At 47.0% G+C, this 23875-nt stretch overlaps 1 protein-coding gene across 2 annotated transcripts in view; it reads left to right on the plus strand.

The window, feature by feature from the left end:
• LOC146858426 (multidrug and toxin extrusion protein 2-like) overlaps nt 1-23875 on the plus strand; it is a 722400-nt gene that overhangs the window by 369736 nt on the left and 328789 nt on the right. For both annotated transcript variants that reach the window (XM_085649347.1, XM_085649348.1), the window contains 2 exons: nt 13125-13238; nt 13320-13387. In XM_085649347.1, the coding sequence (XP_085505473.1) occupies nt 13125-13238; nt 13320-13387 (182 nt within the window). The remainder of the gene's footprint in view (nt 1-13124; nt 13239-13319; nt 13388-23875) is intronic.

The following is a 23875-nucleotide window of genomic DNA, read 5'->3' on the forward strand; positions in this document are numbered from 1 at the left end:
CCGGATTAGTACCAGGGATCAAGGGAAAGTGGTTTACCGTTATAAAGAAATTTGGAGTTTAGCCAAATTGATTCCAAATTGGAACCTTTCACCCTAACATCCATGGCCTTGTCTAATTTTAAGAGAGCCAATTTAGTGTTCTTAAAGATGGATCTCGAGTGGGTGGCGATAAGGCGGTTAGCCGTGAGAAATGATAGGTGATGTATGTTATTGAGGAGGGCCCTTTCTACTTCCAACCACACTGGTGTGTAATTATCAGGAGGAGAAATCCCAAGGAGGCCTTGCTTTGCCAAAAAGGCGCATTGGTAGAGACGAAAATCAGCCAGATTTACGCCCCCCAGTGTCTTATCAAGCCTTAGTTTACGTATGCTAATTCGAGCTTTTTTGCCGCGCCAAAGGAAGGATGTTAGTAGAGTATCAAGTTTATGGTGAAAGGAGTCAGTTAAGATGAGTGGCAGCATACTTATGAGATAGTTAACTAAAGGAGTGACCATCATCTTGATAGTTTCGATTCTCCCCCACCACGTGATAAATTTTGGGGACCAGGAATCGAAAAGTTTCTTAATTTTCTGCAGGAGTACCTTTTCGTTTTGATGGATATTATCCACGTATAGGGAAGTCAGCAGAGGACCCTGATGGAATCCAAGCCCCCGCTGAAAGTGCCGCTCCTAAAAATGACGCATGTACCCTATTCGTGATGATGAATAGCAGGGGCCAGAGTGGGCACCTCTGTCTGGTACCAGGTGACAGGGGGAATTGGGCCGAAAGCTCCCCAATGACACTGAAGTAGCAACCAGATTAGCATACAGAAGTCGTATAAGGGCACAGAAATTATTCGGGAAGCACATTTTGCTGAGTGATGCGTAATGGAAAGGCCACTCCAAGGAGTCAAACGCCTTTTGGACGTCCAACAAAATTGCAGCAGCGGGCAGAGCTGGATCAATTTGATTAATTACTGCAAATAGCGTGCATAGATTTACAGTGGTCGATTGATTCGGGACAAATCCTGTTTGAAGAGGGTAGACGATCTGACCAATTAGGAGTGATATTCGCATCGCGATTACCTTCGCCAATGTCTTGTAGTTTTGGTTTGGAAGTAATAGAGGCCTATATGAAGCACATCTATTGGGTGATTTTACCCGGTTTAAGGAGCAGAGTTACAATGGCTTCTCTCATGGTGGGAGGGAGCTCGTCCGAGTCCAGTGTCGCATACACCTCCAGAAGATGCTGGACTAGAAGAGTTTTGTGTGTTTTTTTAAAATACGCCTGTAAGACCATCTGTGCCGGGGGCACAAGAGCCATCCAGGCTGTCAATAGCATTGGTTATCTCATCTGCGCCAATAGGCGATGCCGAAAATTGTCACTGTCTCTCCTCAATCCACACCATAGCAATCTCCTCAAAATAATCTAAGAGGGCAGCGCCAGTCGGCGTTTAGTGTATAGCCAAGTGTAATATGACCGGAAAGTGCAGAGGATGTCAGTGCACTGAGTGACGGAGATGCCTTCCTCTGTTTGGATTTGAGTGATGTATGCGGTGTGTTGTGGGGGCGGGGATGGGGTAAGCAGCCGGACGGCGATGTCCTCCTGTCTCTGTCCCTCACCATAGACACGAGCGCTTGCATATTTCCCCAAATAGGCAAGTCTCGCGAGTGGCCAGTTCCTGAAAGTCGCCCAATAGCTTTGCACGTTGATGCGACAGGCGGGGGGGGGGGGGGCGAGAGTGGCCCCCACCAGTGGCAAGGCATCCAGGTCTCACAACACCTGTTCAGTAGTATCGAGATCCCGGCGGATGGAGCGGAGCACTCCAGCCTGCTTAGCTATGCAAACGCCCCACATATATATATATATATTGAAGGCCTCCCACAGAGTGGCGTAATGAGACTCAGAACCCAGATTGGTCCGGAAGTATTCAGTGATTGCATCCTGCACCTCACTTCTAAAAACAGCATCAAGTAAAGCGTCAGCTGGGAAGATCTATAGGGGCGCACAGTGTCTGGGGTTACATACCACTGCTCTATATGAGACCATGTGCCGTGTGGTGTGGAGTAAAAAGAGAAGCCATTGTCAGTAGCATGTCGATGTCGCCAGGCATCGAACAGTAGATATGTGCTCAGTAGAATTTCAAGTTTCTCTGTAGAGTACGGTTTTGTAATATGACCTGTGCCCGTTGTGTCTGAAGCGGGCTGCAGTGTGGGGTTAAAGTCACCCCGAACTATAATGGAGTCAATTGGTATGTTAGAGGTGTGTGTGGTAATTTTAGCAAGGAAACCACGGGTGTCCACGTTCGGGGCGTATACATTGATCAGGAGTACCTGCTTTGGGCCCAAACATCCCGAAACCAACAAGTACTTTCCCTCAGGATCCACAATCACTGTCTGGGTCGTGAAGGGCAACAACTTATGAATCAGGACTTAGACTTCACGGGAATAGGTGCTGTAGCTAGCAAAAAACCTATTGATAGCAGGTAGCAGCAAATCGATTGTCAGAGGTCAGAGCATAGTGGGTCTCCTGTAAGAAGGCAATTTGCACTTTGTGTCTAACCAAATAGGCGAGAACTTGCCTCCCCTTATGTGAATTTGATAGACCCCTCATATTCTATGTCATGCATTGCTGCTCCAGCTCTACCCCTCCCCTCCCCGGGCCCCCCTACAGCGGTAGTTGCAGTATATGAATTAAAGCACTTGTGTATGGGAGGCTAATCAGCCGCGTAGTACGTAGGGCAATGACCTATAAGTTATAATCAAACTTCAAACTATACAATGTGAACTGCCAACCCACCACCCTTCTCCCGCATTGGATAGCCACCCAATCTGCATCCGGTGAAACCCAAAATATCATAATTCACAAAGAAGCGAACAAAAAGGGTTAGGGGATCTCCTAATGGGGCAGCGACGCCCCTAGCAGACCACTTAGATCAACATCAATAGTACACAATATATACGCAACAGCATTTGACAGAGAGAAGAACAGCAATCTTGACATCCGTAATGATATAGATGAGAGAAAGGGAGAGAAAACCAGAAAAACGATCCTGTCCAGTCTGCCTCTAGTTTGGCAAATCTTTTGGGCCATTCTCGCACGCGGAAAGCTCACCAGTCTGGTCTTTGCAGAACCACAGGGAATAGAGTTATTTTCCAGGGGAAGAACCTTCTTGCAGATTTGTGACGCTTCCAGAACCCAGCCACATCTGCAGGTGTATCAAAAATGGAGGTTTTGCCATTAATCTAAATGCGGAGGGGTATAGCATGGCATAGTGAATGTTTTTTTCTTTCAAAGTTCGCTTGATCTCCTGGAATGTATGCCTGGCCTCCTGTACTACCAGTGTGAAGTCAGGGTATAGGGACAGTGACATCCCCTGAAACTGCAGGTCTCCAACCTCTCTGGCCCTGCGCAAGGGGACGTCCCGGTCACGATAATGGAGTAGCTGTGCTATGAATAGGCGTGGGGGAGCACCTGGAACAGATCTTGTGGCCAGTCTTCTATGGGCTTGTTCCACTCCAAAAGTGGTGGAAAGATTGTCTCTGCCAAAGAGCTCGACCAGGAGCCGTTCCACATGTCTCCATGGGGCCTGTGTTAGTAGACTCAACCACTCCGGCTATCCGGAGATTGTTGCAGCGTGACATTGCCTCCAAATCCTCAGCCTTCGCAATCGTTGTTTTGAGAAGGCATTCTGTGCGGTCAAGACGTTTGGCTATATCTGTCCGTGTGTCCTCCAGCTCTGAGACGCCTCTCCGCTGCATCAATGCAGGTCTTGTGTTGCTCCAATCGACCGTGCATAGTGTTGAGATGGGCAACCAGACCATCGAATCGCGCGTCAATGGCCCTGAAGCCTGCATGTAATTCCACTATTATGGCTGCCACTCCCTCCATAGGAATTGTTCAGTGCCCAGGAGATGTGCAGGGCCCGGGGTGTCCCCATGAGCGGCCTCATCACCGCCGTCATGCCTGGGGGTTTTGGTGGTCTTGAATGTGAGCTGCCTTTGTCTAAGGTCCCCATGACCCATTTTTGATATAGACGAGGTCAAGGAGTGCAAGGAATGATCAGCAAGGGCCTCGAGCGCCGAGTCGTACATGCCCACTATTTTCCGCCCACACAAAACTGAGGTCAGCTGCGCCGCAGTGGCGCTGAAACAATCTTCAGGGCACATTATTACTTATTCCCCCAGTAGTAAACATTGGTGTATGAAACAGTGGTATCTCGTGGCATGTCCGTCACCAAGGTCATCCATGCTTTAGCGCCTCAACTTACTCCCCACTCGCACAGACCACCACGGGGCATGTCAAAGGCAGGGCCGTAGCATCGTTATCGAACGCATTACTGGAGGGAGGGGGTTCCCTGCATCTAGGGGCCCAGGATCAAGCATGTAACTCACCTCTTCAGCCATGGGGTGGAATTTCCAGAGACTCGGAGGTCCACTGCCACATTTCAACAGGCCTCAAAGCCTCACCTCGATTTTTCCCAACAGCCTCACCTCTTGACAGCAGCCCCACCCTCACTCACCCGCGACCCCTGACGTTGCAGGCCTCTGTGTGCCGTGTCAGGCTGCTACCGCTGAAGGGCCGTTCACAAGAGACAGAGCCTCCGACAGCCACGGCAGCGATCCGTAGCACAAATCATCAAGACTGGATGTGGTTATGCAGTGAATTCAGCGTTGCCGCTCGGGAGCTCCCGGATCAAGCCACCATCTTGGTTCTTGGTCAGGCCACACCCCCTGGTCTTGCTGACTTTGAGATAGATGAGAGGACTTGTCTGTTAACAAAATCGAATTTTGCTCCGTTTGTCTCCACAAAAATGCAACCTGGATTTTAAATCTGGTTTTATTTATTTGCGTTTTTTTGCATATAATTTCAAGGTTCCGCAAGAACAGCATTTGGTGCCAGGGACATTCTATGGCACAAACACTTTTTCTCTCTTCATTTTGTTGTTTTAAGTATCACTAGCAGACTTCTTATGTCTTATAATTTTTGGCCCAGGTGACTTAACCTATGATCTCAGTCGTGACCTTAGTGTATTGATCTGTGAGAGAGTTTATTAATATGTCAGCAAGTTAACCTCTTGCTCTTCTGGTATGTCTCTTTAGTTTTGTTTACTAACGGTTGACATGTTAATGTCCTTGTGGTCTGTGACTGGTGTCTATTTTGGGTTTTTATGGTGATGGAATTGTAGAGGTTTTAGAGAAAATGTGAGAAAAAGGAGCAAGAAAGTGGTCTGACCAATCAACCGATTCTGGTGATTAAATCATAGTTTATCTTTTTCACAATTAAAATGTCAATGATGGAGCCTTTCACATGGATTGGTGTTGAGCAAAGTTGATCCGTGAACAGAAAAAAGGAACAGCGAGACGGAGCAGTGATGTCAGTCTCCACAAAGCAGATTAAAATCCCCTTGGAAGATTTTAATTGAGAGCACTCTTCTGCTATGATCTCCAAACATCTTTTAACAAATAAAAGATTAACCCCTTGAGGGGTGATGTAAGATGTGAAATACAGGAAGGTTCGGGTCTGTTGTTTTCACTTTAACATATAGACTTTAGAAATAGTAGAATTGTTTATTCTTCAGTCATTTTCCTTGAATGGAATTGTAATACCACCACCTTGAAATAATGTGAAATATGTTAACTTCTCAAAGAACCGTTCTAAAATCAGCTACTAAGAAATTGAAACACTCTGCAAAGAATATGTTCCTGAAAATAAAGTAACCACAGCAGACAGGTGTTTGGAATAGAGTAAACATACAAGTTCGAGGCATATGAGCTGCAGATTATACACTTTTGCATAGATCGCCATCTGGTGTTGGGCCCGGATGTTTGCAGTTTGTTTTTCTTCTTGGACAGTCTTTGGAAGTCACGAGTTCGGTGACTCCTCCTTCGGTCCGTACTGCGCATGGGCTTCGGCTCGATCCTCAGATTGTTTTTTTCCGCCATCGGGCTCGAATGTAATACTTCGTGCTCCGGCTTCGAACCTTTCCAGTTCGACCTTCGACGAAAAATCCTCGTCCATCGAGATTCTTTAGACTGAATCGACTTCTTCATCTCTCTCTTCGGCACTTCTTCGATTCCAGACATCGGCAGCGGCCTTCGGGCCTATCTCGACTCCGGTCTCGGCCGATGGAAAGGACTCCCTTCAAGAAGTGCCCAAAATGTGGGTCTAAATTTCCCCACACCGACCTCCATCAGGGGTGCAACCTCTGCCTCTCTCCCGAACACGAGGCCCAAGACTGCACCTCCTGCAAGTCTTTTCGATCGAAAAAGACTATTCGGGATCGACGAGCTCGACGCACCATGGCGCACTCATCGACCTCGGCTCCACCTGACATCTTCGGGACAGCAGCACACCGAACGGGAGGAAGGCCGACGACTCCGACGTGGAGGAGATCACACCGACACAGAGGGTCGTGAGTACTCTACCCCCTCCCCCTCCCGCGCCCATACCGAAAGAGACTCCGGTTACCCCTTCGCCTCCGGGCCTAGGGAAAACCAAGCATACTGCTTCCATCACCCCACCTTCGGGCCCGGTGAAAAAGCATCACAAGTCTCCTGGCGGCTCGGGTTCGAGCCAGCCTCCTAGCGGCGCCGACAAACATTCTTCGGCGCCGAAGAAAACTAGTTCCGTTCCGAAGCCATCGGTGTCGAAACCTGGCCTCTCGGTGCCGACCAAACACAAATCCCTCGGCACCGACGCTTCCGTGTCGAAGCCTGTCTCGGCGTCAACCAAAAAATCGGACACCCCGAGAAAGCACGGCGCGGATAAACCGACGAAGCCTTCGGTTCCGAAAACATCGGCACCGATGAAGGAATCGGTGCCGGAGGAGCTTTTCACACCGGATCCTCTTCAAAAGACTTTAACTAAGGATCCCAGGACTGGACATTTAATTTTGTCTTCCAAGAAAAGACTTTTGGACAAGCCAGCTCCTCCTCCACCACCAAAACGGAAGGACTCTGCCACATCCCCGTTCAGAGTACCCTCCCCACCACCTCCACCTCCTCCTCTTCCTCCCCCTCCTCCACCCCCTCCATCTCCGCCCCCACCTTCTCCACCCTTGCCTCATCGGTCTCCAACCCCGTCTCCAGACCCTGATGACCACGGAGATCCATTCTATGATCCCACAGATGCCCCGCAGGACCCCACTCCTCCGGGAACACCTGACCCATGGGAGGATTATCACAATCCCGATGTCCCAGATGTGCCTCAGGATGATCTCTATCCATCCAGGCCGTCTCCACCAGAGGACTCCCTGGGGTTCCACCACCTCTTACAACGGGCGGCACATTACCATGGGGTGGAATTACACAGTGATCCAGTTGAGGAAGACTTCATACTTGACACATTTGACATAGCAGAAAAATCCACCGCTATATTACCCATGCTTAAAGGGGAGACCAAGCATGCCACAGAGGTTTTCAAAGACCCCGTTAGAGCTAGGGTCTTAAACCCCAGAATAGAAAAGAAGTACAAGGCAGCCCCCACGGATCCTGTATATATTAAAGGACCTGCGCCCCTAGACTCACTAGTGGTTTCCACAGCTAGGAAGCGCTCCAACTCTGTCATCTGGTGAGGCTCCACCACCTGATCAGGAGTCCAAGCATTTAGATGCGTCAGGCAAACGCACTGCCTCGCAAGCTGCCAATATGTTGCGCATCCCCAACATGCAGGCGCTCCTAGCAAGGTACGATAGAGCGCACTATGATGAGCTGGAGGCTCTCATGCAGCATCTCCCAGACAAATATAAGAATAAAGCTCATGAGCTCATACAAGAGGGAAAGATTATTACCAACACCTCTATTAAATGTGCACTTGACGCAGCAGACATGGCGTCCAGGGCTATAAACACCAGTGTCCTCCTTCGCCGTCACGCCTGGCTCAGAATTTCAGGCTTTAAACCAGAGGTCCAAGCATCTATCTTAAACCACCCTTTTGACCAACAATACTTATATGGCCCAAAAGTAGACGAAGCCCTGGAAAAGATGAAGAAGGACACAGATACGGCGAAGTCTATGGGAGCCCTGCAATCACAAACCCCTAGACGCTCCTTTCGCCGTTCCTCCTTTCGAGGCTCTGGCAGAGGTTACTCTTCCGATAACGCCTCCACTTCCTACAAGTCCCCTCCTCAAAATACCTTCTCAAAGGGCTACCAAAGAGGTGGATATCGGGGAAACAATAATAAAGGGAGGGGCAAAACCAACACCGCCCGTTCTGCCACACCGCCCACACAATGACTTTCCCCCGCTCCCCCCAGACCATTCCACTCCGGTCGGGGGCAGACTGCAACACTTCCTTCAAAACTGGCAGGCCATAACATCAGACAAATGGGTAACCCAAATTATTCGGTCAGGATACTGTCTCGAACTAACCTCTACCCCCCCAAATATTCCACCCAGACACCGTGCGATGTCACAAGAACATACCACACTTCTGAAACAAGAGGTTCTCTCCCTCCTGCAAAAACACGCAATAGAGCAGGTACCCGTCGATCAGCAAAATCTAGGGGTCTACTCTCTGTACTTTCTCATACCGAAGAAAGACGAGACCCTACGGCCCATTCTAGACCTCCGGCCTCTAAATGCATACATCCATTCAGACCATTTTCATATGGTAACTCTTCAGCAAGTCCTCCCTCTCCTCCGTCAGGGCGACTTTCTCACTACACTGGACCTGAAAGACGCATACTTTCATATCCCAATACACCCTGCTCACAGAAAGTACCTCCGATTTGTGGTGGACGGCAAACATTATCAGTTCAAGGTTCTCCCCTTCGGGGTCACAACCGCACCACGGGTGTTTACCAAATGCCTGGCAGTAGTGGCAGCACACCTCCGAAGACAAAACATTCACGTCTTCCCCTACCTGGATGACTGGCTCATAAAAGCCGCGACCTACCACCAGTGTGTACAAAATACAAACACTACCATACAACTACTTCACCAGCTAGGCTTTACGGTGAATCACCAAAAGTCCCACTTGATACCGTCTCACACAAAGCAATACCTCGGTGCCACTATCGACACCTCAAAAGCTATAGCCTATCCCAACTCAGCCAGGATCGCAAGCATGCAAGCCCTGCGCCAAAAGTTCCTTCTTCAGCACTCTCTCCCAGCAAGAGTGTTCATGAAACTAATAGGGATGATGGCATCTTGCATTTTCATAGTGCCACATGCAAGACTTCACATGCGTCCACTCCAAGAGTGCCTAGCACGCCAGTGGAACCAGGCCCAGGGTCAGCTGACGGATCTGGTGTTGGTGGACGGCCGCACTCCTCGATCTCTGCAGTGGTGGAATACCACAAACCTTTCCAAAGGGCGACCTTTCCTGGACCCGGTTCCTCAGGTGATTCTAACAACGGACGCATCGCTCTCCGGCTGGGGAGCGCATCTATTACACCTCACAGTGCAAGGTCTATGGACGCCACAACAGAGGTTACTCCACATCAACCATATGGAGTTATTGACGATCTTTCTAGCCCTGAAATCATTTCAGAAACAAATTTCAGACAAAGCAGTCCTAATTCGCACAGACAATATGACTGCAATGTATTATATTCAAAAACAGGGGGGGGACACTCTCCCCAGCTCTCCCGCTTAGCGCAGAGCATATGGAGATGGGCAATTCCACAAAAAATCTTTCTCCTGGCACAACACGTCCCAGGCATACAAAACACCATGGCAGATCTGCTCAGCAGACAAACGCAGCAAATGCACGAATGGGAACTGCATCCACAAGTTCTTCACCCATTCTTCCACAAATGGGGGCATCCTCAGATAGACCTCTTAGCCAACTACGAAAACAAAAAATGCCCAAGCTTCGCCGCCAGATACCCACACCCATTGTCCAAAGGCAATGCGATATGGATGAACTGGTCAGGCAAATTTGCATACGCCTTTCCACCTCTCCCGCTAATTCCATTAGTGGTAAGGAAGCTACAACAGCACTCCCTCACACTCATTCTGGTAGCTCCAACATGGGCCAGGCAGCCGTGGTACACCACACTACTACAGCTCTCAGTGGTACCACACCAAAAGCTGCACCTGTCCCCATGCCTCCTAACCCAGAACCATGGAGAAATCAGGCACCCGGACCCAGCTCAGCTTAACCTAGCGATCTGGCTCCTGAAATCTTAGAATTTGGATACCTTAACCTTCCCCCTGATTGCATGAACATTATCAGGGAAGCCAGACGTCCTACCACTCGAGCATGCTATGCCGCAAAGTGGAAGAGATTTGTCGTTTACTGCCGTAACAATACAATTGACCCCTTAGATGCATCCATACAGCACATCATATGCTATCTGCTCCATCTTCAAAGGTGTAACCTGGCATATTCATCTATACGTTTACACCTAGCAGCAATTGCTGCTTATCTACAAAACAGACAGCATTTATCACTGTTCAGAGTGCTTGCTATTAAAGCCTTTATGGAAGGTCTTAAAAGAGTAATTCCACCCAGGGCTCCACCTTCCCCTGTATGGAATCTAAATGTCGTTCTTACAAGGCTAATGGGTCCGCCTTTCGAACCAATGCATAAATGTGAGCTACAGTTCCTCACTTGGAAAACAGCTTTCCTCGTAGCTATCACTTGACTTAGAAGGGTTAGTGAGATACAAGCGTTCACTATACAGGAACCCTTTTTACAGATACATCACAGCAAGGTGATACTTCGCACAAATCCAAAATTTCTGCCCAAGGTCATTTCCCCCTTCCATCTTAATCAATCTGTGGAATTACCGTTTTTTTTCTCGCAACCCCAATCTGTTGTGGAAAGGGCTCTACATACACTCGATGTTAAAGGGGCTTTACTGTACTACATACAAAGAACGCAATCTTTCAGAAAGACTAAACAGTTGTTGGTCTCCTTCTCTCCACCGCATAAAGGCAACCCCATCTCTAAATCGGGGATAGCTAGGTGGATTGTAAAGTGCATGCAAATTTGCTAGCAAAAAGCAAAAAGAACATTATCTGTTCCACCTAAAGCCCACTCTACAAGAAAGATAGGGGCTTCTATGGCTTTTCTAGGGAACATACCCTTAGATGATATCTGCAAAGCAGCCACATGGTCAACACCGCACACCTTCACAAAACATTACTGTGTAGACGTGCACTCTAAACAACAAGCTAGTGTGGGCCAGGCTGTACTAAAGACACTATTTCAAACCACTGCAACGTATACCGGTGGTCGCCGCTAAGGTTGGGTACTGCTATATAATCTATGCAAAAGTGTATAATCTGCAGCTCATATGCCTCGAACGGAATATGCTACTTACCAGTATGCATCTGTTCTTGGCATGTAGAGCTGCAGATCTATACACGCCCACCCGGCTTCCTGTATCCGTTCCAGGCTATCTTATTTAGATACAACACACATGGGTTTCTTCACTATTATCACTACGCTCCATCTTTTCCCTGCTGGCGAAAAACAATCTGAGGATGGAGCCAAAGCCCATGCGCAGTACGGACCGAAGGAGGAGTCACCGAACTCGTGACTTCCAAAGACTGTCCAAGAAGAAAAACAAACTGCAAACATCCGGGCCCAACACCAGATGGCGATCTATGCAAAAGTGTATAGATCTGCAGCTCTACATGCCAAGAACAGATGCATACTGGTAAGTAGCATATTCCTTTCGAAAATAATTAGTTTGATTGCATGAAGGTGACACAAAATAAATAAAAACCGATGCAATGTGTGTGTATGTATATATATGTGTGTGTGTGTGTGTGTGTGTGTATATATGTTCGAGGCATATGAGCTGCAGATTATACACTGTGCATAGATTGACAAAAAACCGGGCCCAACACCAGATGGCGGTTTGTATTTCCTCTTGGAAAGTCTTTGGAAGTCACGAGGTCGATGACTCCGCCTTTGGTTCATATTGCGCATGGGCTTCGGCTCCATCCTCAGATTGTTTTTTTCCGCCATCGGGCTCAGATGTAATACTTCGCGCTCCGGTTCCGAACTTTTCTAGTTCAACGAGCGACGCAAAATCCTCGCTCATCGAGATCCTTCAGATAACAAATCATCTTAATCACCCTCTCTTCGACACTTCTTCGATTCCGGTCGTTGACGGCGGCCTTCGGGCCTATCCCGGCTCCAGTCTCGGCTGATGGAAAGAACTCCCTTCAAGAAGTGCCCTCGATGTGGGTCCAAATTCCCCCACACCGATCTTCATGAGGTGTGCAACCTCTGCCTCTCCCCTGAACACGAGGCTCGAGACTGTCCCGCCTGCAAGTCTTTTAGATCCAAAAAGACTATGCGAGATCGAAGGGCCAGACGCAACATGGCGCACTCCTCGACCTTAGCTCCAGTCGACATCGTCGGGGCCGACGTCGAAGCTCCGGGACAGCAGAACATCGAAGAAGAGGACAACGACCTCGTCAGTGCTTCCGAGGCCGACGACTCCGATGTGGAGGACATCACCCCGGCGCAGAGCGTCGTGAGTACTATACCCCCTCCCACACCGATACCCAAAAAGGCTTCGGTCACGCCTTCGCCTTCGAGCCTAGTCTATCTTATTTAGATACAACACACATGGGTTTCTTTTCTGTTATTACTACGCTCCATCTTTCCCTGCAGGCGAAAACCAATCTGAGGATGGAGCCGAAGCCCATGCGCAATACGAACCAAAGGAAGAGTCCCCGACCTCGTGACTTCCAAAGACTTTCCAAGAGGAAAAACAAACTGCAAACATCCGGGCCCAACACCAGATGGCGATCTATGCACAGTGTATAGATCTGCAGCTCTACATGCCAAGAACAGATGCATACTGGTAAGTAGCATATTCCATATATATATATATATATATATATATATATATATATATATATATATATATATATATATATATATAATTTATTTTGTTTTTGTTTTCTGTTACTGTAGGTGGAATAACATGGTACATAGATTAGTTCTAAAAAACAGCATGTACTGATATTTTCAACGGAATCTTATTTAAAGTAATGTACGTAGATAAAGACACATCTTATTGCAGTCTCAACTTTGATGGAAAAATGAAAAGTCCACAAATTCTTAAAAGTAATATTTTTCTTTCTACTCCTTGATCTCTCTCTACTGTATTATCAGCAAGAATATTTTCAACTTTACACCGTTCTATTACCTAACTACTCCACTTTCTTTAGGGTGGTCAACTGATTGTCTTCAAGAATGGGGTTCCTTTATACAACTTGCTATTCCAAGCATGCTCATGTTGTGCATTGAGTGGTGGACCTTTGAAATTGGAGGCTTTCTAGCAGGTTGGTCAGCATACCTTGATGTAACGAGTAGATTTGTGTTTAGATATATCCTTTAAAAAACATAAACCTCCATCATTTCAGGTCTTGTCAGTATCACTGAGCTCGGAGCACAAGCCATAATGCTGGAACTAGCCACAGCAGCCTACATGGTAAGATCTGCAGGCCCGATTTCCCCCCCCCCCCCCCCCAAATATGAACTGTAAATTCTGTAATAATGGCTATGAAAATATCCACTAGTCAATGATCAACTGGGTGATTTTTCCAGCTAATGAATATATATATATATATATATATATATATATATATATATATATATATATATATATATATATATATATATATATATATATATATATATATATACACTAACCATTGGCATGATACAAGAAACATGATGCATGGAAACAGTTGTGGATTGCGCATTAGCTAGAAAATGCCTACATACATACAATGCATACATGCCTTTCATGGTCTTATTTTGCTTCTATTCCTGCAGTGTTTCATGACTATTTTCATTTTTGAAGCGCTCGGACCTTGTGTTGACAACCGATAAGGGAATTAAATATGTGTATGTGCGGTATTTGAATCAATCAATCAAGTAGTACTTGCATAGCGCGTCTTATCCCCTGAGAGCATATCCAGACGTGGGTCTCAGTCGAAGAGCCAGGTTTTGAGTTCCTCCCTGAAATGGGTCAGCGAGGGTATGGAGGTGGAGGGTGTTCCAGGCTTTGACTGCGAGATGGGAGAAGGAGCGTCCTCTAACTCGGCAGCGGCATATGCAAGGGACCTAAGCGAGCGGAGCGGATGTTCCTGGTTGGTCGATGTACGTACAGGTGGTGGTTCATGTAGGTGGGTCATTGGTCATGGAGGGCTCTGTGGACGTGGGTCCAGAGCTTGAAATGTCATCTCTTCTGGACTGGGAGCCACTGGAGGTCTTTCAGGTGCTGGGTTCTCTTGGGCAGGTTGAGGATCAGTCTGGCGGTCTGCATTCTAGATCGTCTGGATTCTTTGCAGGAGTTCGGTGGTGGTGCCTGCATATAGTGTTGTTGCCTTAGTTCAGTCGGCTGGTGATGAGGGCCTGGGTCACCATATTCCTGATGCTGATGGGTAGCCACTTGAACATTTTGTGGAGCTTGAACATAGCCAGTAGGCTGTGGATCAGTATACGGGGTCAAAGCTAAAGATGCAGACAGCATGTTATTGGAGGGGTAGCTGGTTTCTAAGCAGTAGGGTAGACTGATATTGCAACTTGAGCTAGTATGTTTTTTAAAGAGGTCTCTAATGATTTGTGTTGCTGGCAAATCCTTGGACAAAATCAAAACAATTGATATTGCATGGGAATACCATGAACGGGTTTTAACATCATGACTGTCTAGGTGTCTCTGTTCCAGTGAGATTCTCAGGGAAGCATTGGAGCTTGGGTACAATTCGCCATTAATGGAGAGCAATTGCAGATGCACAAATCCACAAAATGAAGATCTGCAACAAAATATAACCCAAATGGAAGGCAAATTAAACAAATTATGTCGGCCATTAACCAAAAATCCAAATAATAATGGTTCATGTAACTAGCGCTCATCCTGCCAACAGAAGACTTGTAGGCAGGGAAGTCTTCTCAACTACAAGGAACTTATGAAACAGGGAGTTTTGAATACAGCACACCGTCCTGATTCAAATTCAATCTCAGAATCCCAAGCATTCAAGGACCTTCCCAAAGTAAAACAATAAAGGAGTGTTGACAATAAGTTGCTTCCCTTAAGGCTTCTCAATCTTTTAAAGTGCTAAAGTAGTCAGTCAGTGCCTCAAGAAACATTATTTCATAGACTGACCTTAAACCACTAACCATCATATGGCAAGCAAAATCAACAAAGTATACAGACTCAGTAATGCTCTTGAAGTATGCATACTAACTCCTCACTGACATTATCTTTAATTTGAATATTCTGTTGGTCCTTACAACATTCTGAACCATATGTCTGGAACATTGTTAGGTTGATATTTGATCAATCTCTATGGGTATAAGGCATCCAGTTTAATGACTCTCCAAGATTTATATTTCTCCAGTATTGAATCTTTATAGGTTCACATGCTTGAATCTTCCCCGTCGTTATGATGGGAGTCCCACGGTAACATAAGAAATAGCAGCAAAACAACATCACCGTAGACCTTCATAGAACAGAAAACTCACTTAAGTAACTTTTCAGCCTCATTTTGTAACATCCAAACTTCAGCCAATCACCGCTGAGACCATGGAGTTCGATTCCCGACAGAGCCACCATACCTTTCTTATCGCACGTCGTGTGATAGGGGGTCTCCCTGAGCTCTGCTCAGTTAAAGTATTTTCTTCTCAGCTTTTGACCTCCAGTCTCATCTGTAGCTACTCTCATGGTATTTCTTGGACTTTATATTTTTAACCTTGCTGCTTTTGAGAATCCAGAGCCTCAAAAAGGTCCATTGAGGCCCTGCAAGAGGTTATTCTCTGAAGACCCCCACAAACAGTGCCTATATTGCCTCTACCCTGACCACAAACCCAGGAAATGCAAGTATTGCTGCACTGTTTCTGCCAAAACCCTCAAAGATAGGGAGGATAGGTTGTTACTTTGGCTACAGAAGAGAAAGGCTGCTTAAGATGAAAAGGCCCATTCTTCCTCAAAGAAAAGAGAGGAGAGCAGTCCCTCTTCACATCATGGAGGGTCTAAGAGATCTAAGTCCCAGGACTAATCTGAGCCTTAACACCACAAGAAACCTCAGTCAGAGGCTTCAAAACCCTCTTCTGCTCCTGCGTCTGCTTCTTACTCCTCTCAGAGACCAATCTTCTCGACCGTCGTCGAAGATTCCACTCTCCTCAAGAAAACCAGAGGTTTCTACACCGTTGCCGGCTTCGTCGACGAAGACGGTCAAGACGTCGATTACAGCAACGCCGGCGACGGGAGCTTGGACGACGGTAACAACGTGTCGTTGACAAGACCTTCACCGTCGATGAGAATTTCACCACAGGTTCGTTGATGGTTCCAGCAATGACGTCTCCACAGACAAAGGCGCACTGTCGACGGTACCACAGACTATTGCTTCGGCGGCTGCACCCTCGTCGAGCCTGTTGACAGAGTGAAAAATCGGTCTCTTTCAGCTCCAGGCAAATTCCGGATTTCTCCAAAATATCCCCTTTACCTCCTACTTTCCTTCTGGTCTTTCAAGAGTCAGAGGATGAAGGTATGTTTGGTCCTACATATAGTCCATCACAGTTAAGGGTCAAGTGCCAAGATTCTGATGATGAGGACATTGAGGGTAATGATCGATCTTCTTATCTGTCAGGAGAATTTTTTTTTGCGGAAAGAGACACATTTGTCATGCAGCAGTAGGATTCTTTCCAGGAACGCTATCCTTATGATGACAGAGAGGAGGAGCGTCATCAGTTCATGGAACCATTAATGAATGTCCCAGTTTCTCTGGTGTCTGATCTCCATCACATGCTTATTACAGGGGGTTTCCGGATGCAAATGCTCTTCAGAAGCCTTTACATCACCAAGAGGTAACCATTATTGTTCCAGCCCAAAGTACTCCCAAATCCACAAGGGAGAAGACCCTTCCTCCTCCTATAGTCATCACGGAGGACACTCGGGATGCTCAGATGGAAGAAGGTGAGATACAAACAGACACAGTTGCCAATGAAAAATGAGATGACTTCATAGCCCCTATGCCACTATCTCCTAACCCTCGGGCTGCGGATTCCCCTCTGGCAGATATCGGGGGATTTCATGATCTACTAGAGCGCGCCTCCAAATGTTTTGATTTGCCAATGCCAACTAAACAGACTCAGTGTTTTCTATACGATTTTAAACTAGGCACTCAACGTTCAGTGAGAGCAATTCCTATAGTTAACTTTCAATGGCAAGAAGGGCTAAAGCTAATGAAAGCACCTGCCTCTGTTCCAGCTGTTATCCCAAAACTGCACAGAAATACAAGGCTCTGGCTGATTCGCCTGCATGCCTCCTTGGTCACCCGCGGCTGGACTCTTTGATCATGCAAGCAGCACAGAGAAGAGCCAAGAATCCAGCATCTCCCTGCACTGCCCCACCGGACAAGGAGGGTCGTCACCTCGACTATATTGAAAAGAGGTTCTCAGCTCTGGCGGCTACCTCAATTAGAGCCTCTAATGCCATGGTCATTTTGGGGAGATATGACCGGCAGATGTGGTCGAACATCTCTACTCTGTTGGGTTATCGCCCGGAGGATAAAAATAGAGGCAAAAGATATTCTTTTGGAGGGAGAAAGAGCGTCTTTGGAGCTCATTGAGATAGCTATGGATGTTTCACCTACAGCATTTTGACAGATGGCAGGAGTGGTGGTTCTGCGTTGCCAGGGATGTCTAAAAGCAACAACCTTTTGTCCAGAGGTCCAAGCCAAGGTTTTAGAAATGCCTTTTGATTGGGAGTGCTTGTTTGGTAAGCACATAGACGAGGAGCTACAATCTACTAAAGAGGATATGGATACAGTCCAAGCCTTAGCCAATCTCCAGCAGCGCCGCTTTCAGTTCTTTCTGGCTAGAGGTTGGGGCAGTTCTTATCCTGTCCACAATTTCAGCAGCAGTACCAGTCATATTCGCACAGTACCTACCAGCCATACAACCGGTTCGTCCAGTCCAACACCGCTCAGAATTATTCAAGACCGGCAGGACTCAAGAGGCAGCAATCAGCTGGAAAGTCCCAAGACTCCAATAGGAAACAATAAAGCTCATCAGGCCCCTGCTGCCATAGTTCCACACCACGATGACGTCTTCTCTGCATCCATTCAGAAATGGTACTTTATTTCTTCAGACATATGGGTTCTAGATATCATCCAACATGGCCACACACTAGAATTAATTCAGCCCCTCCAAATGTTCCACCGCACAAAGTTCTGCCCCACCACCTTCCAGATCTCAAGAAGAAAATTAATTTGCTTCTTCTCAAGCAGGCCATAGAGGAAGTACCCCTCAACCAGCAAAACCGGGGGTTTGATTCCCACTTCTTCCTCATCAAAAAGAAAAATGGGAAATGGAGGCAGGTCATGGACCACAGAATGCTGAACAAGTTCATCAAGAGTCAATCTTTCAGCATGCTCTCTCTTCAGGGGGTTTTCTGCCATCTCCTTGACACCTATTTCCATAATCCGATTCACCTTCCACATAAAAATTCCTCAGGTACAAGGTGGCAAGACGCCATTACCAATTCAAAGTGCTTCCATTTGGTTTAACGTCCACTCCCAGGGTGTTCACAAAGTGCATGGCACTGATAGCAGCCTTCTTAAGACATTCAGGTTTCCAGGAGGTTCCATAGGTGGATGATTTGCTCATAAAGGCTCAGTCTTTTCAAGTGGCAGAAATTTAAATGAAAGCCTGTCGGGTTCTCTTCCAGCCACTAGGTCTTCGCATCAATCTTACACTTACACAGGCTCCGACCCTCTCATACCCACTACCTACCCCCGGTCAGCCTGTCTCACCATGAGAGTCGAACAACCATTCCTGTGCCCTTTGCTAGAACCACTATCCTCCCTTCACGAGTCACCACCCGCTCCGCCGCCCCCACGAATCAGGAACTCCAACTCTCCGCAGATCGTCAACCTCACCCTCCGCGAGTCACCACCCGCACCTCTGCCCTCATTAATCAAGATCGTCAATGCCCCGACGAATGTCAACCTCACCCGTCCCACCCAAATCACCTCCACCATCAAGCCAGGAATGTCCCAGACCTGCAAGCAAAGACCACTAACTACACTACCCCACCCGTAGGCAACAGGAGGGCGAACCCACACCATGACCCACCGCACCCCTTGTCCTTGACTCCAAACAGAGGCAGCACGGACAGCACAATCAGTAACAGACATCACAACAATGACATGCCCACCATCTCCTCCCCAGCGCCAATGATCACCTCACCAGAACTGAACTCACCTCGCTCTACAACTCAAATATGTCGGCCACTCTTGATCAACTAGCCCCCCTGAAATTAAAGAAAAACAGGAACACTCCTTCCAGATCATGGTTTAACACCAACATCAACTCAGAAAGGAGACAACTAAGAGCCACAGAAAGAAGCTGGAGGAACAACCCTAGCGTTATCCTACGAGACCAACTCAGAGCAGCTCGCAGGAAGTACAACAAACACATCAAGAACAAAAAAACCTTGTTTTTTTGCACCACGCTAGACAACGCAAAAAACAGACCCAGGGAGCTTTTTAACATCATTGGGCAACAAACCTCCAAGCCCGCTACGTCCTCAGTGCAGGCTTCCAAAGAAATGTGCGACAACTTTGCCTCCTTCTTTAATGACAAGACCACCAAGATTGAGCTCTCGCTGGACATCAACATCACCCGTCCTATCAAGAGCATCACACCGGGGTCTAAAGACATCACATCCAAGCCCCCCCACTAAACCCTGGACAGCCTTCAACCCCATTCAGGAAGCAGAGATAGTCAAACTGATCTCCACCTCCAATCCCTCATCCCATTTCCTAGATCCTCTACCTCCACAATTGACCAAAAAGCTGAAACTCTCCCTAGCCCCGCTCTGGTGCAGAATCATTAACAGCTCCCTGAGAATTGGAGTCGTTCCAGATTGCCTCAAAGTTGGACAAGTCACACCACTGCTGAAAAAACCAGGCCTTGACATAAATAACCTCAACAACTTTAGACCGGTCTTTAACCTACCTCTTCTATCCAAAATACTGGAAAGATGCGTGCTCCGACAACTAACTCAACACATGGATAGCATCAACCTTCTTGATTCCCACCAATCAGGCTTCACAAAAGGCTGCAGCACCGAAACCGCGATCCTCATCATCATTGATGATATCCACAAATCACTTGATAGGACCAATGCTGCATCCTCATTCTACTAGACTTATCGGCAGCCTTCGACGCGGTCGATCACAAACTTCTCATTAAGGTTCTTCAAGAAAGGGCCGGCCTCGAGGAGGTGGTCCTACACTGGTTCTCCTCCTTCCTTCACATCCGCACCCAAAGAATTAAAATCAAAAGTTTTGCGTCGGACCTACACCCAGGCAGCAGAGGAGTCCCCCATGGTTCAGTGCTCTCCCCACAACTTTTCAACATTTACATGGAATCCCTCACCACCCTACTAACCAAAAACAACATTCCCTTCCATCTGTATACAGACCTATCTGGAAGCCTCCTCCATTGATGACATTAAAAGACTCAACAACACACTAAGAGAAGTCCAACACTGGCTGTCAATTAACCACCTGAAACTCAATCAGGACAAAACGGAAATACTCCTCATCTCGAACAAAGAAGAGAACCCTCAAATTGTGGAATGGCTAAAAGCTATTGATGCGCTCAACTTGAACCTCACTAGGTATCACGCTAGACCCGAAATTGGACATGACCAAACACATTAAGAACTCAGCCAAGAGCACCTTCCTCAACCTGAAGCTACTGAACAAAATAAAACCGTTCATCCCATCCAAGGACCTCAAACAAGCCACCCAAGCAGTAGTGTTGTCAAGACTAGACTATGGGAATGCAGTCCTCTCAGGGATAGAAAAATCACACCTTGCCCCCCTCAAAACAACTCTCAATGCAGCAGCCAGAATGGTCACAGGAGTCAAGAAATTTGATAACATTTCGCCCACTCTAAAGAACTAAAATGGCTCCCAGTGGAATGGCTTGCTAGCTTCAGAACAGCCTGCCTTACACACAAAGCCCTACACACAGGCAAACCGGAATATCTGGCTTCCAAACTCAAAAAAGCCGGTCAGATCAGGAACCTCAGGAGTTCGAACTCTCTACTACTTATCCCACTGAAAACACACAAATAAAAAACCGCGGCCCGGTCCTTCGCTGGTAACGCGCCCAAAATCTGAAACTCTATTCCCCCCCACATCAGAACTATCCCCTCCTTTACAAAATTCAAAACACAGCTTAAAGCCCTTTTTCTCGATCGTTTCCTAGCGAACCAATAAGAGCCGCCAAAGCGCTGAATTAGGCACTTCGCCCCACTTCGACTCTGTGCCCTCAAGAATTCTACCTCCATGTTCTCGTTCATACCTCCCTGAAAGAGGTGCTCTGAGCACGACAACAACTCTCTTCTAAGACATTCCAGGGCCTCAGCGCCTCAAGGTCACTCACCACGTTGGAACTCTCCATTTATGATCAATACTTATACTTATACTATTACTGTATTTTATGTTTATTTGCAACATGACTGCTGTATAGCGCTCCGATACCCTCTTGTCTGGCCAGCGTTATATAAAACTTCTTAAATAAATCTGAAAAAGTCATCCATTATCTAGGCCAAATTGTTGGTCTTTCTGGGTGCACATCTCGACACAGGGCTGGGCAAGACCTTTCCCACCCATAAAAAAATAATGCGGATTATGGATACGGCAAAGCTTCTTTCAACAAAAAGGTTAGTTTCTGTGAGGCAGTACAAGTCCATGCTGGGGATGACGTCCTCTTGCATCCCACTTATTCCCAATTGCCGACTTTGCATGCGACCGCTGCAGGAACAGCTCAATGCGCAGTGGGTTCAGTCTCAAGGCTCATTCAAGGACAAGGTTTGCATTTCAGCATCAATGACGGCCGCTATGGCCTAGTGGATGGTCAAGGACAACCTGTTGCAAGGTCGCTTTCATTCACTCTGTACCACAACTGGTGTTGACCTCGGATACATCGATGGAGGGTTGGGGGGCTCACCTTCAAGAATTACTGGTTCAAGGCAAGTGGTCCGAACAGGAATCGGAGTAACATATAAACATTCTGGAGCTCAAAGCAGTGTTTTTAGGTCTGAAGGCCTTTCTGTCTTGGATCAAAGGTGCGTCAGTGCTTCTGAAGGCCTTTCTCCCTCTGATCAAAGGTGTGTCAGTGCTCGTCAGGATAGACAACACTACAACAAGGTTTTACCTCCGAAAGCAAGGCGAAACGAGATCTTGAGAGCTTTCCCTTCTTGCTCAACAGAAATAGTAATGGCTACTTGTCATCCACATCTCCTTGTGAGTAGAGTACGTGCCAGGGATTCACAAGAGAAGGCCGACTCTCTCAGCAGGGCCTCCAAACAGTGCCATGAATGGGAACTCAATGACCAAAATTTGAAGGAGGTTTTTCATTCCTGTGGTTACCCAATATTAGATCTGTTTGCTACATTCTTCAACAAAAAGTGTCTTCTTTTTGCAAGCAGACATGTTCCTCAAAATTCAGGGGGAGATGCCTTCCAGTTTCCTTGGACGGGGATGTTCACCTACGCATTTCTCCCGTTTCCACTCACTCCTTGAATATGTTATTTCCACTTGTACCGCGCTCGCATACTACAGGAGTGTCCCGGCGAATACTTCAGAAAATGGAGCAAGAGCTTTGCCCGATCATTCTCATTGCTCCAGTTTGGGCAAAACAGTTCTGGTACACCGAACTGCATCGCCCATTAGAGTGTGCTCCGATTCTCTTCCCTCCAAAGGACGATCTTCCCTACATGGGTCAGGGCCAAGTGGTTCATCCACAAATTCCCTCTCTTCATTTGTCTGCTTGGCTCCTCACCACGCTGAATTTGGGGATATGAGGCTTTCCAAGGAGTGTACCAAGATTCTACAGAAGTCTTGAGCTCCGTCTACCTTGAAATGTTACACAGCTCAATGGAAGAGGTTCTGTGCTTGGTGTATCTCGCAAGCATTGCATCCGTTCGCATCATCTCCGGAGCAGCTGCTGCCTTAACTCTTGCACTTAGCAAAAATAAGGACTTTCCCACTTTTCCTTAAGAGTTCACCCTGCTTAAATTTTTAGGTATAGAAGACACTCAAATCAAACTTGTGTGGTCTAACCGACTCGTCAAAGAATTTATGAAGGGACGTTTTAAAGGTTTTCCGCCTGTTATGCCTCCAACAGTTTTGTGGCAATTAAACCCCATTCTATCACAAATCATGCATCCTCCATTTGAGCCAATACACTAATGCGAATTAAAGTTCCTTTCCTGGAAAGAGGCTTTTCTCTTGGCCATTACATCAGCCAAACCTATCCGTGAAATCCAAGCTCTCACTATAAAAGAACCGTATCTGCAGTTTTTGCCTGACAGGGTTATCCTACGCACTAACCCTTTTTTTATACCTAAGGTGCCATCAACTTACCATCTCAATGAACCGATTGTTTAACCAACATTCTTACCTAATCCATCCTCAGCAGCAGAAAGGCCATTGCATTCTCTGGACATTAAACGCTGTTAAAAGTTTTATCTGCAAAGAACGGGGACCTTCCGTAAATCCTTTCAGCTACTGATCTTTCTCAGCCCCCAGGAAGGGACAAACCTTGACACGAGTCAGCGTTGCTCGTTGTGTCACCTCCACGATTTCCTTCTGTCATGAAAAGGCTGTCCATCCACTTCTTGCGAAAGCACAAGCTCACTCTACTAGGAAATTTGCGACTTCCTCGGCCCTGTTGGTTGGAGCATCACTCCCGGACATTTGCAGGGCAGCAATGTGGGCGAATGCTCACACATTCACAAAGCATTACTGCCTTGATGGTTGGAAAAAGGCAGATAACGCTGTTGGACAAGCTACACTCCGACGTCTCTTTGCCTAAGGTAGGCGATTTTAAGCCTTCTATATTCTTTGCATGCTGTTTGTAAATTTGTATTCTTATTATTTTCTTCTTGATT

The sequence above is a fragment of the Triturus cristatus genome, chromosome 3_2, assembly GCF_964204655.1.
Source record: "Triturus cristatus chromosome 3_2, aTriCri1.1, whole genome shotgun sequence".
Taxonomy (NCBI): domain Eukaryota; kingdom Metazoa; phylum Chordata; class Amphibia; order Caudata; family Salamandridae; genus Triturus; species Triturus cristatus.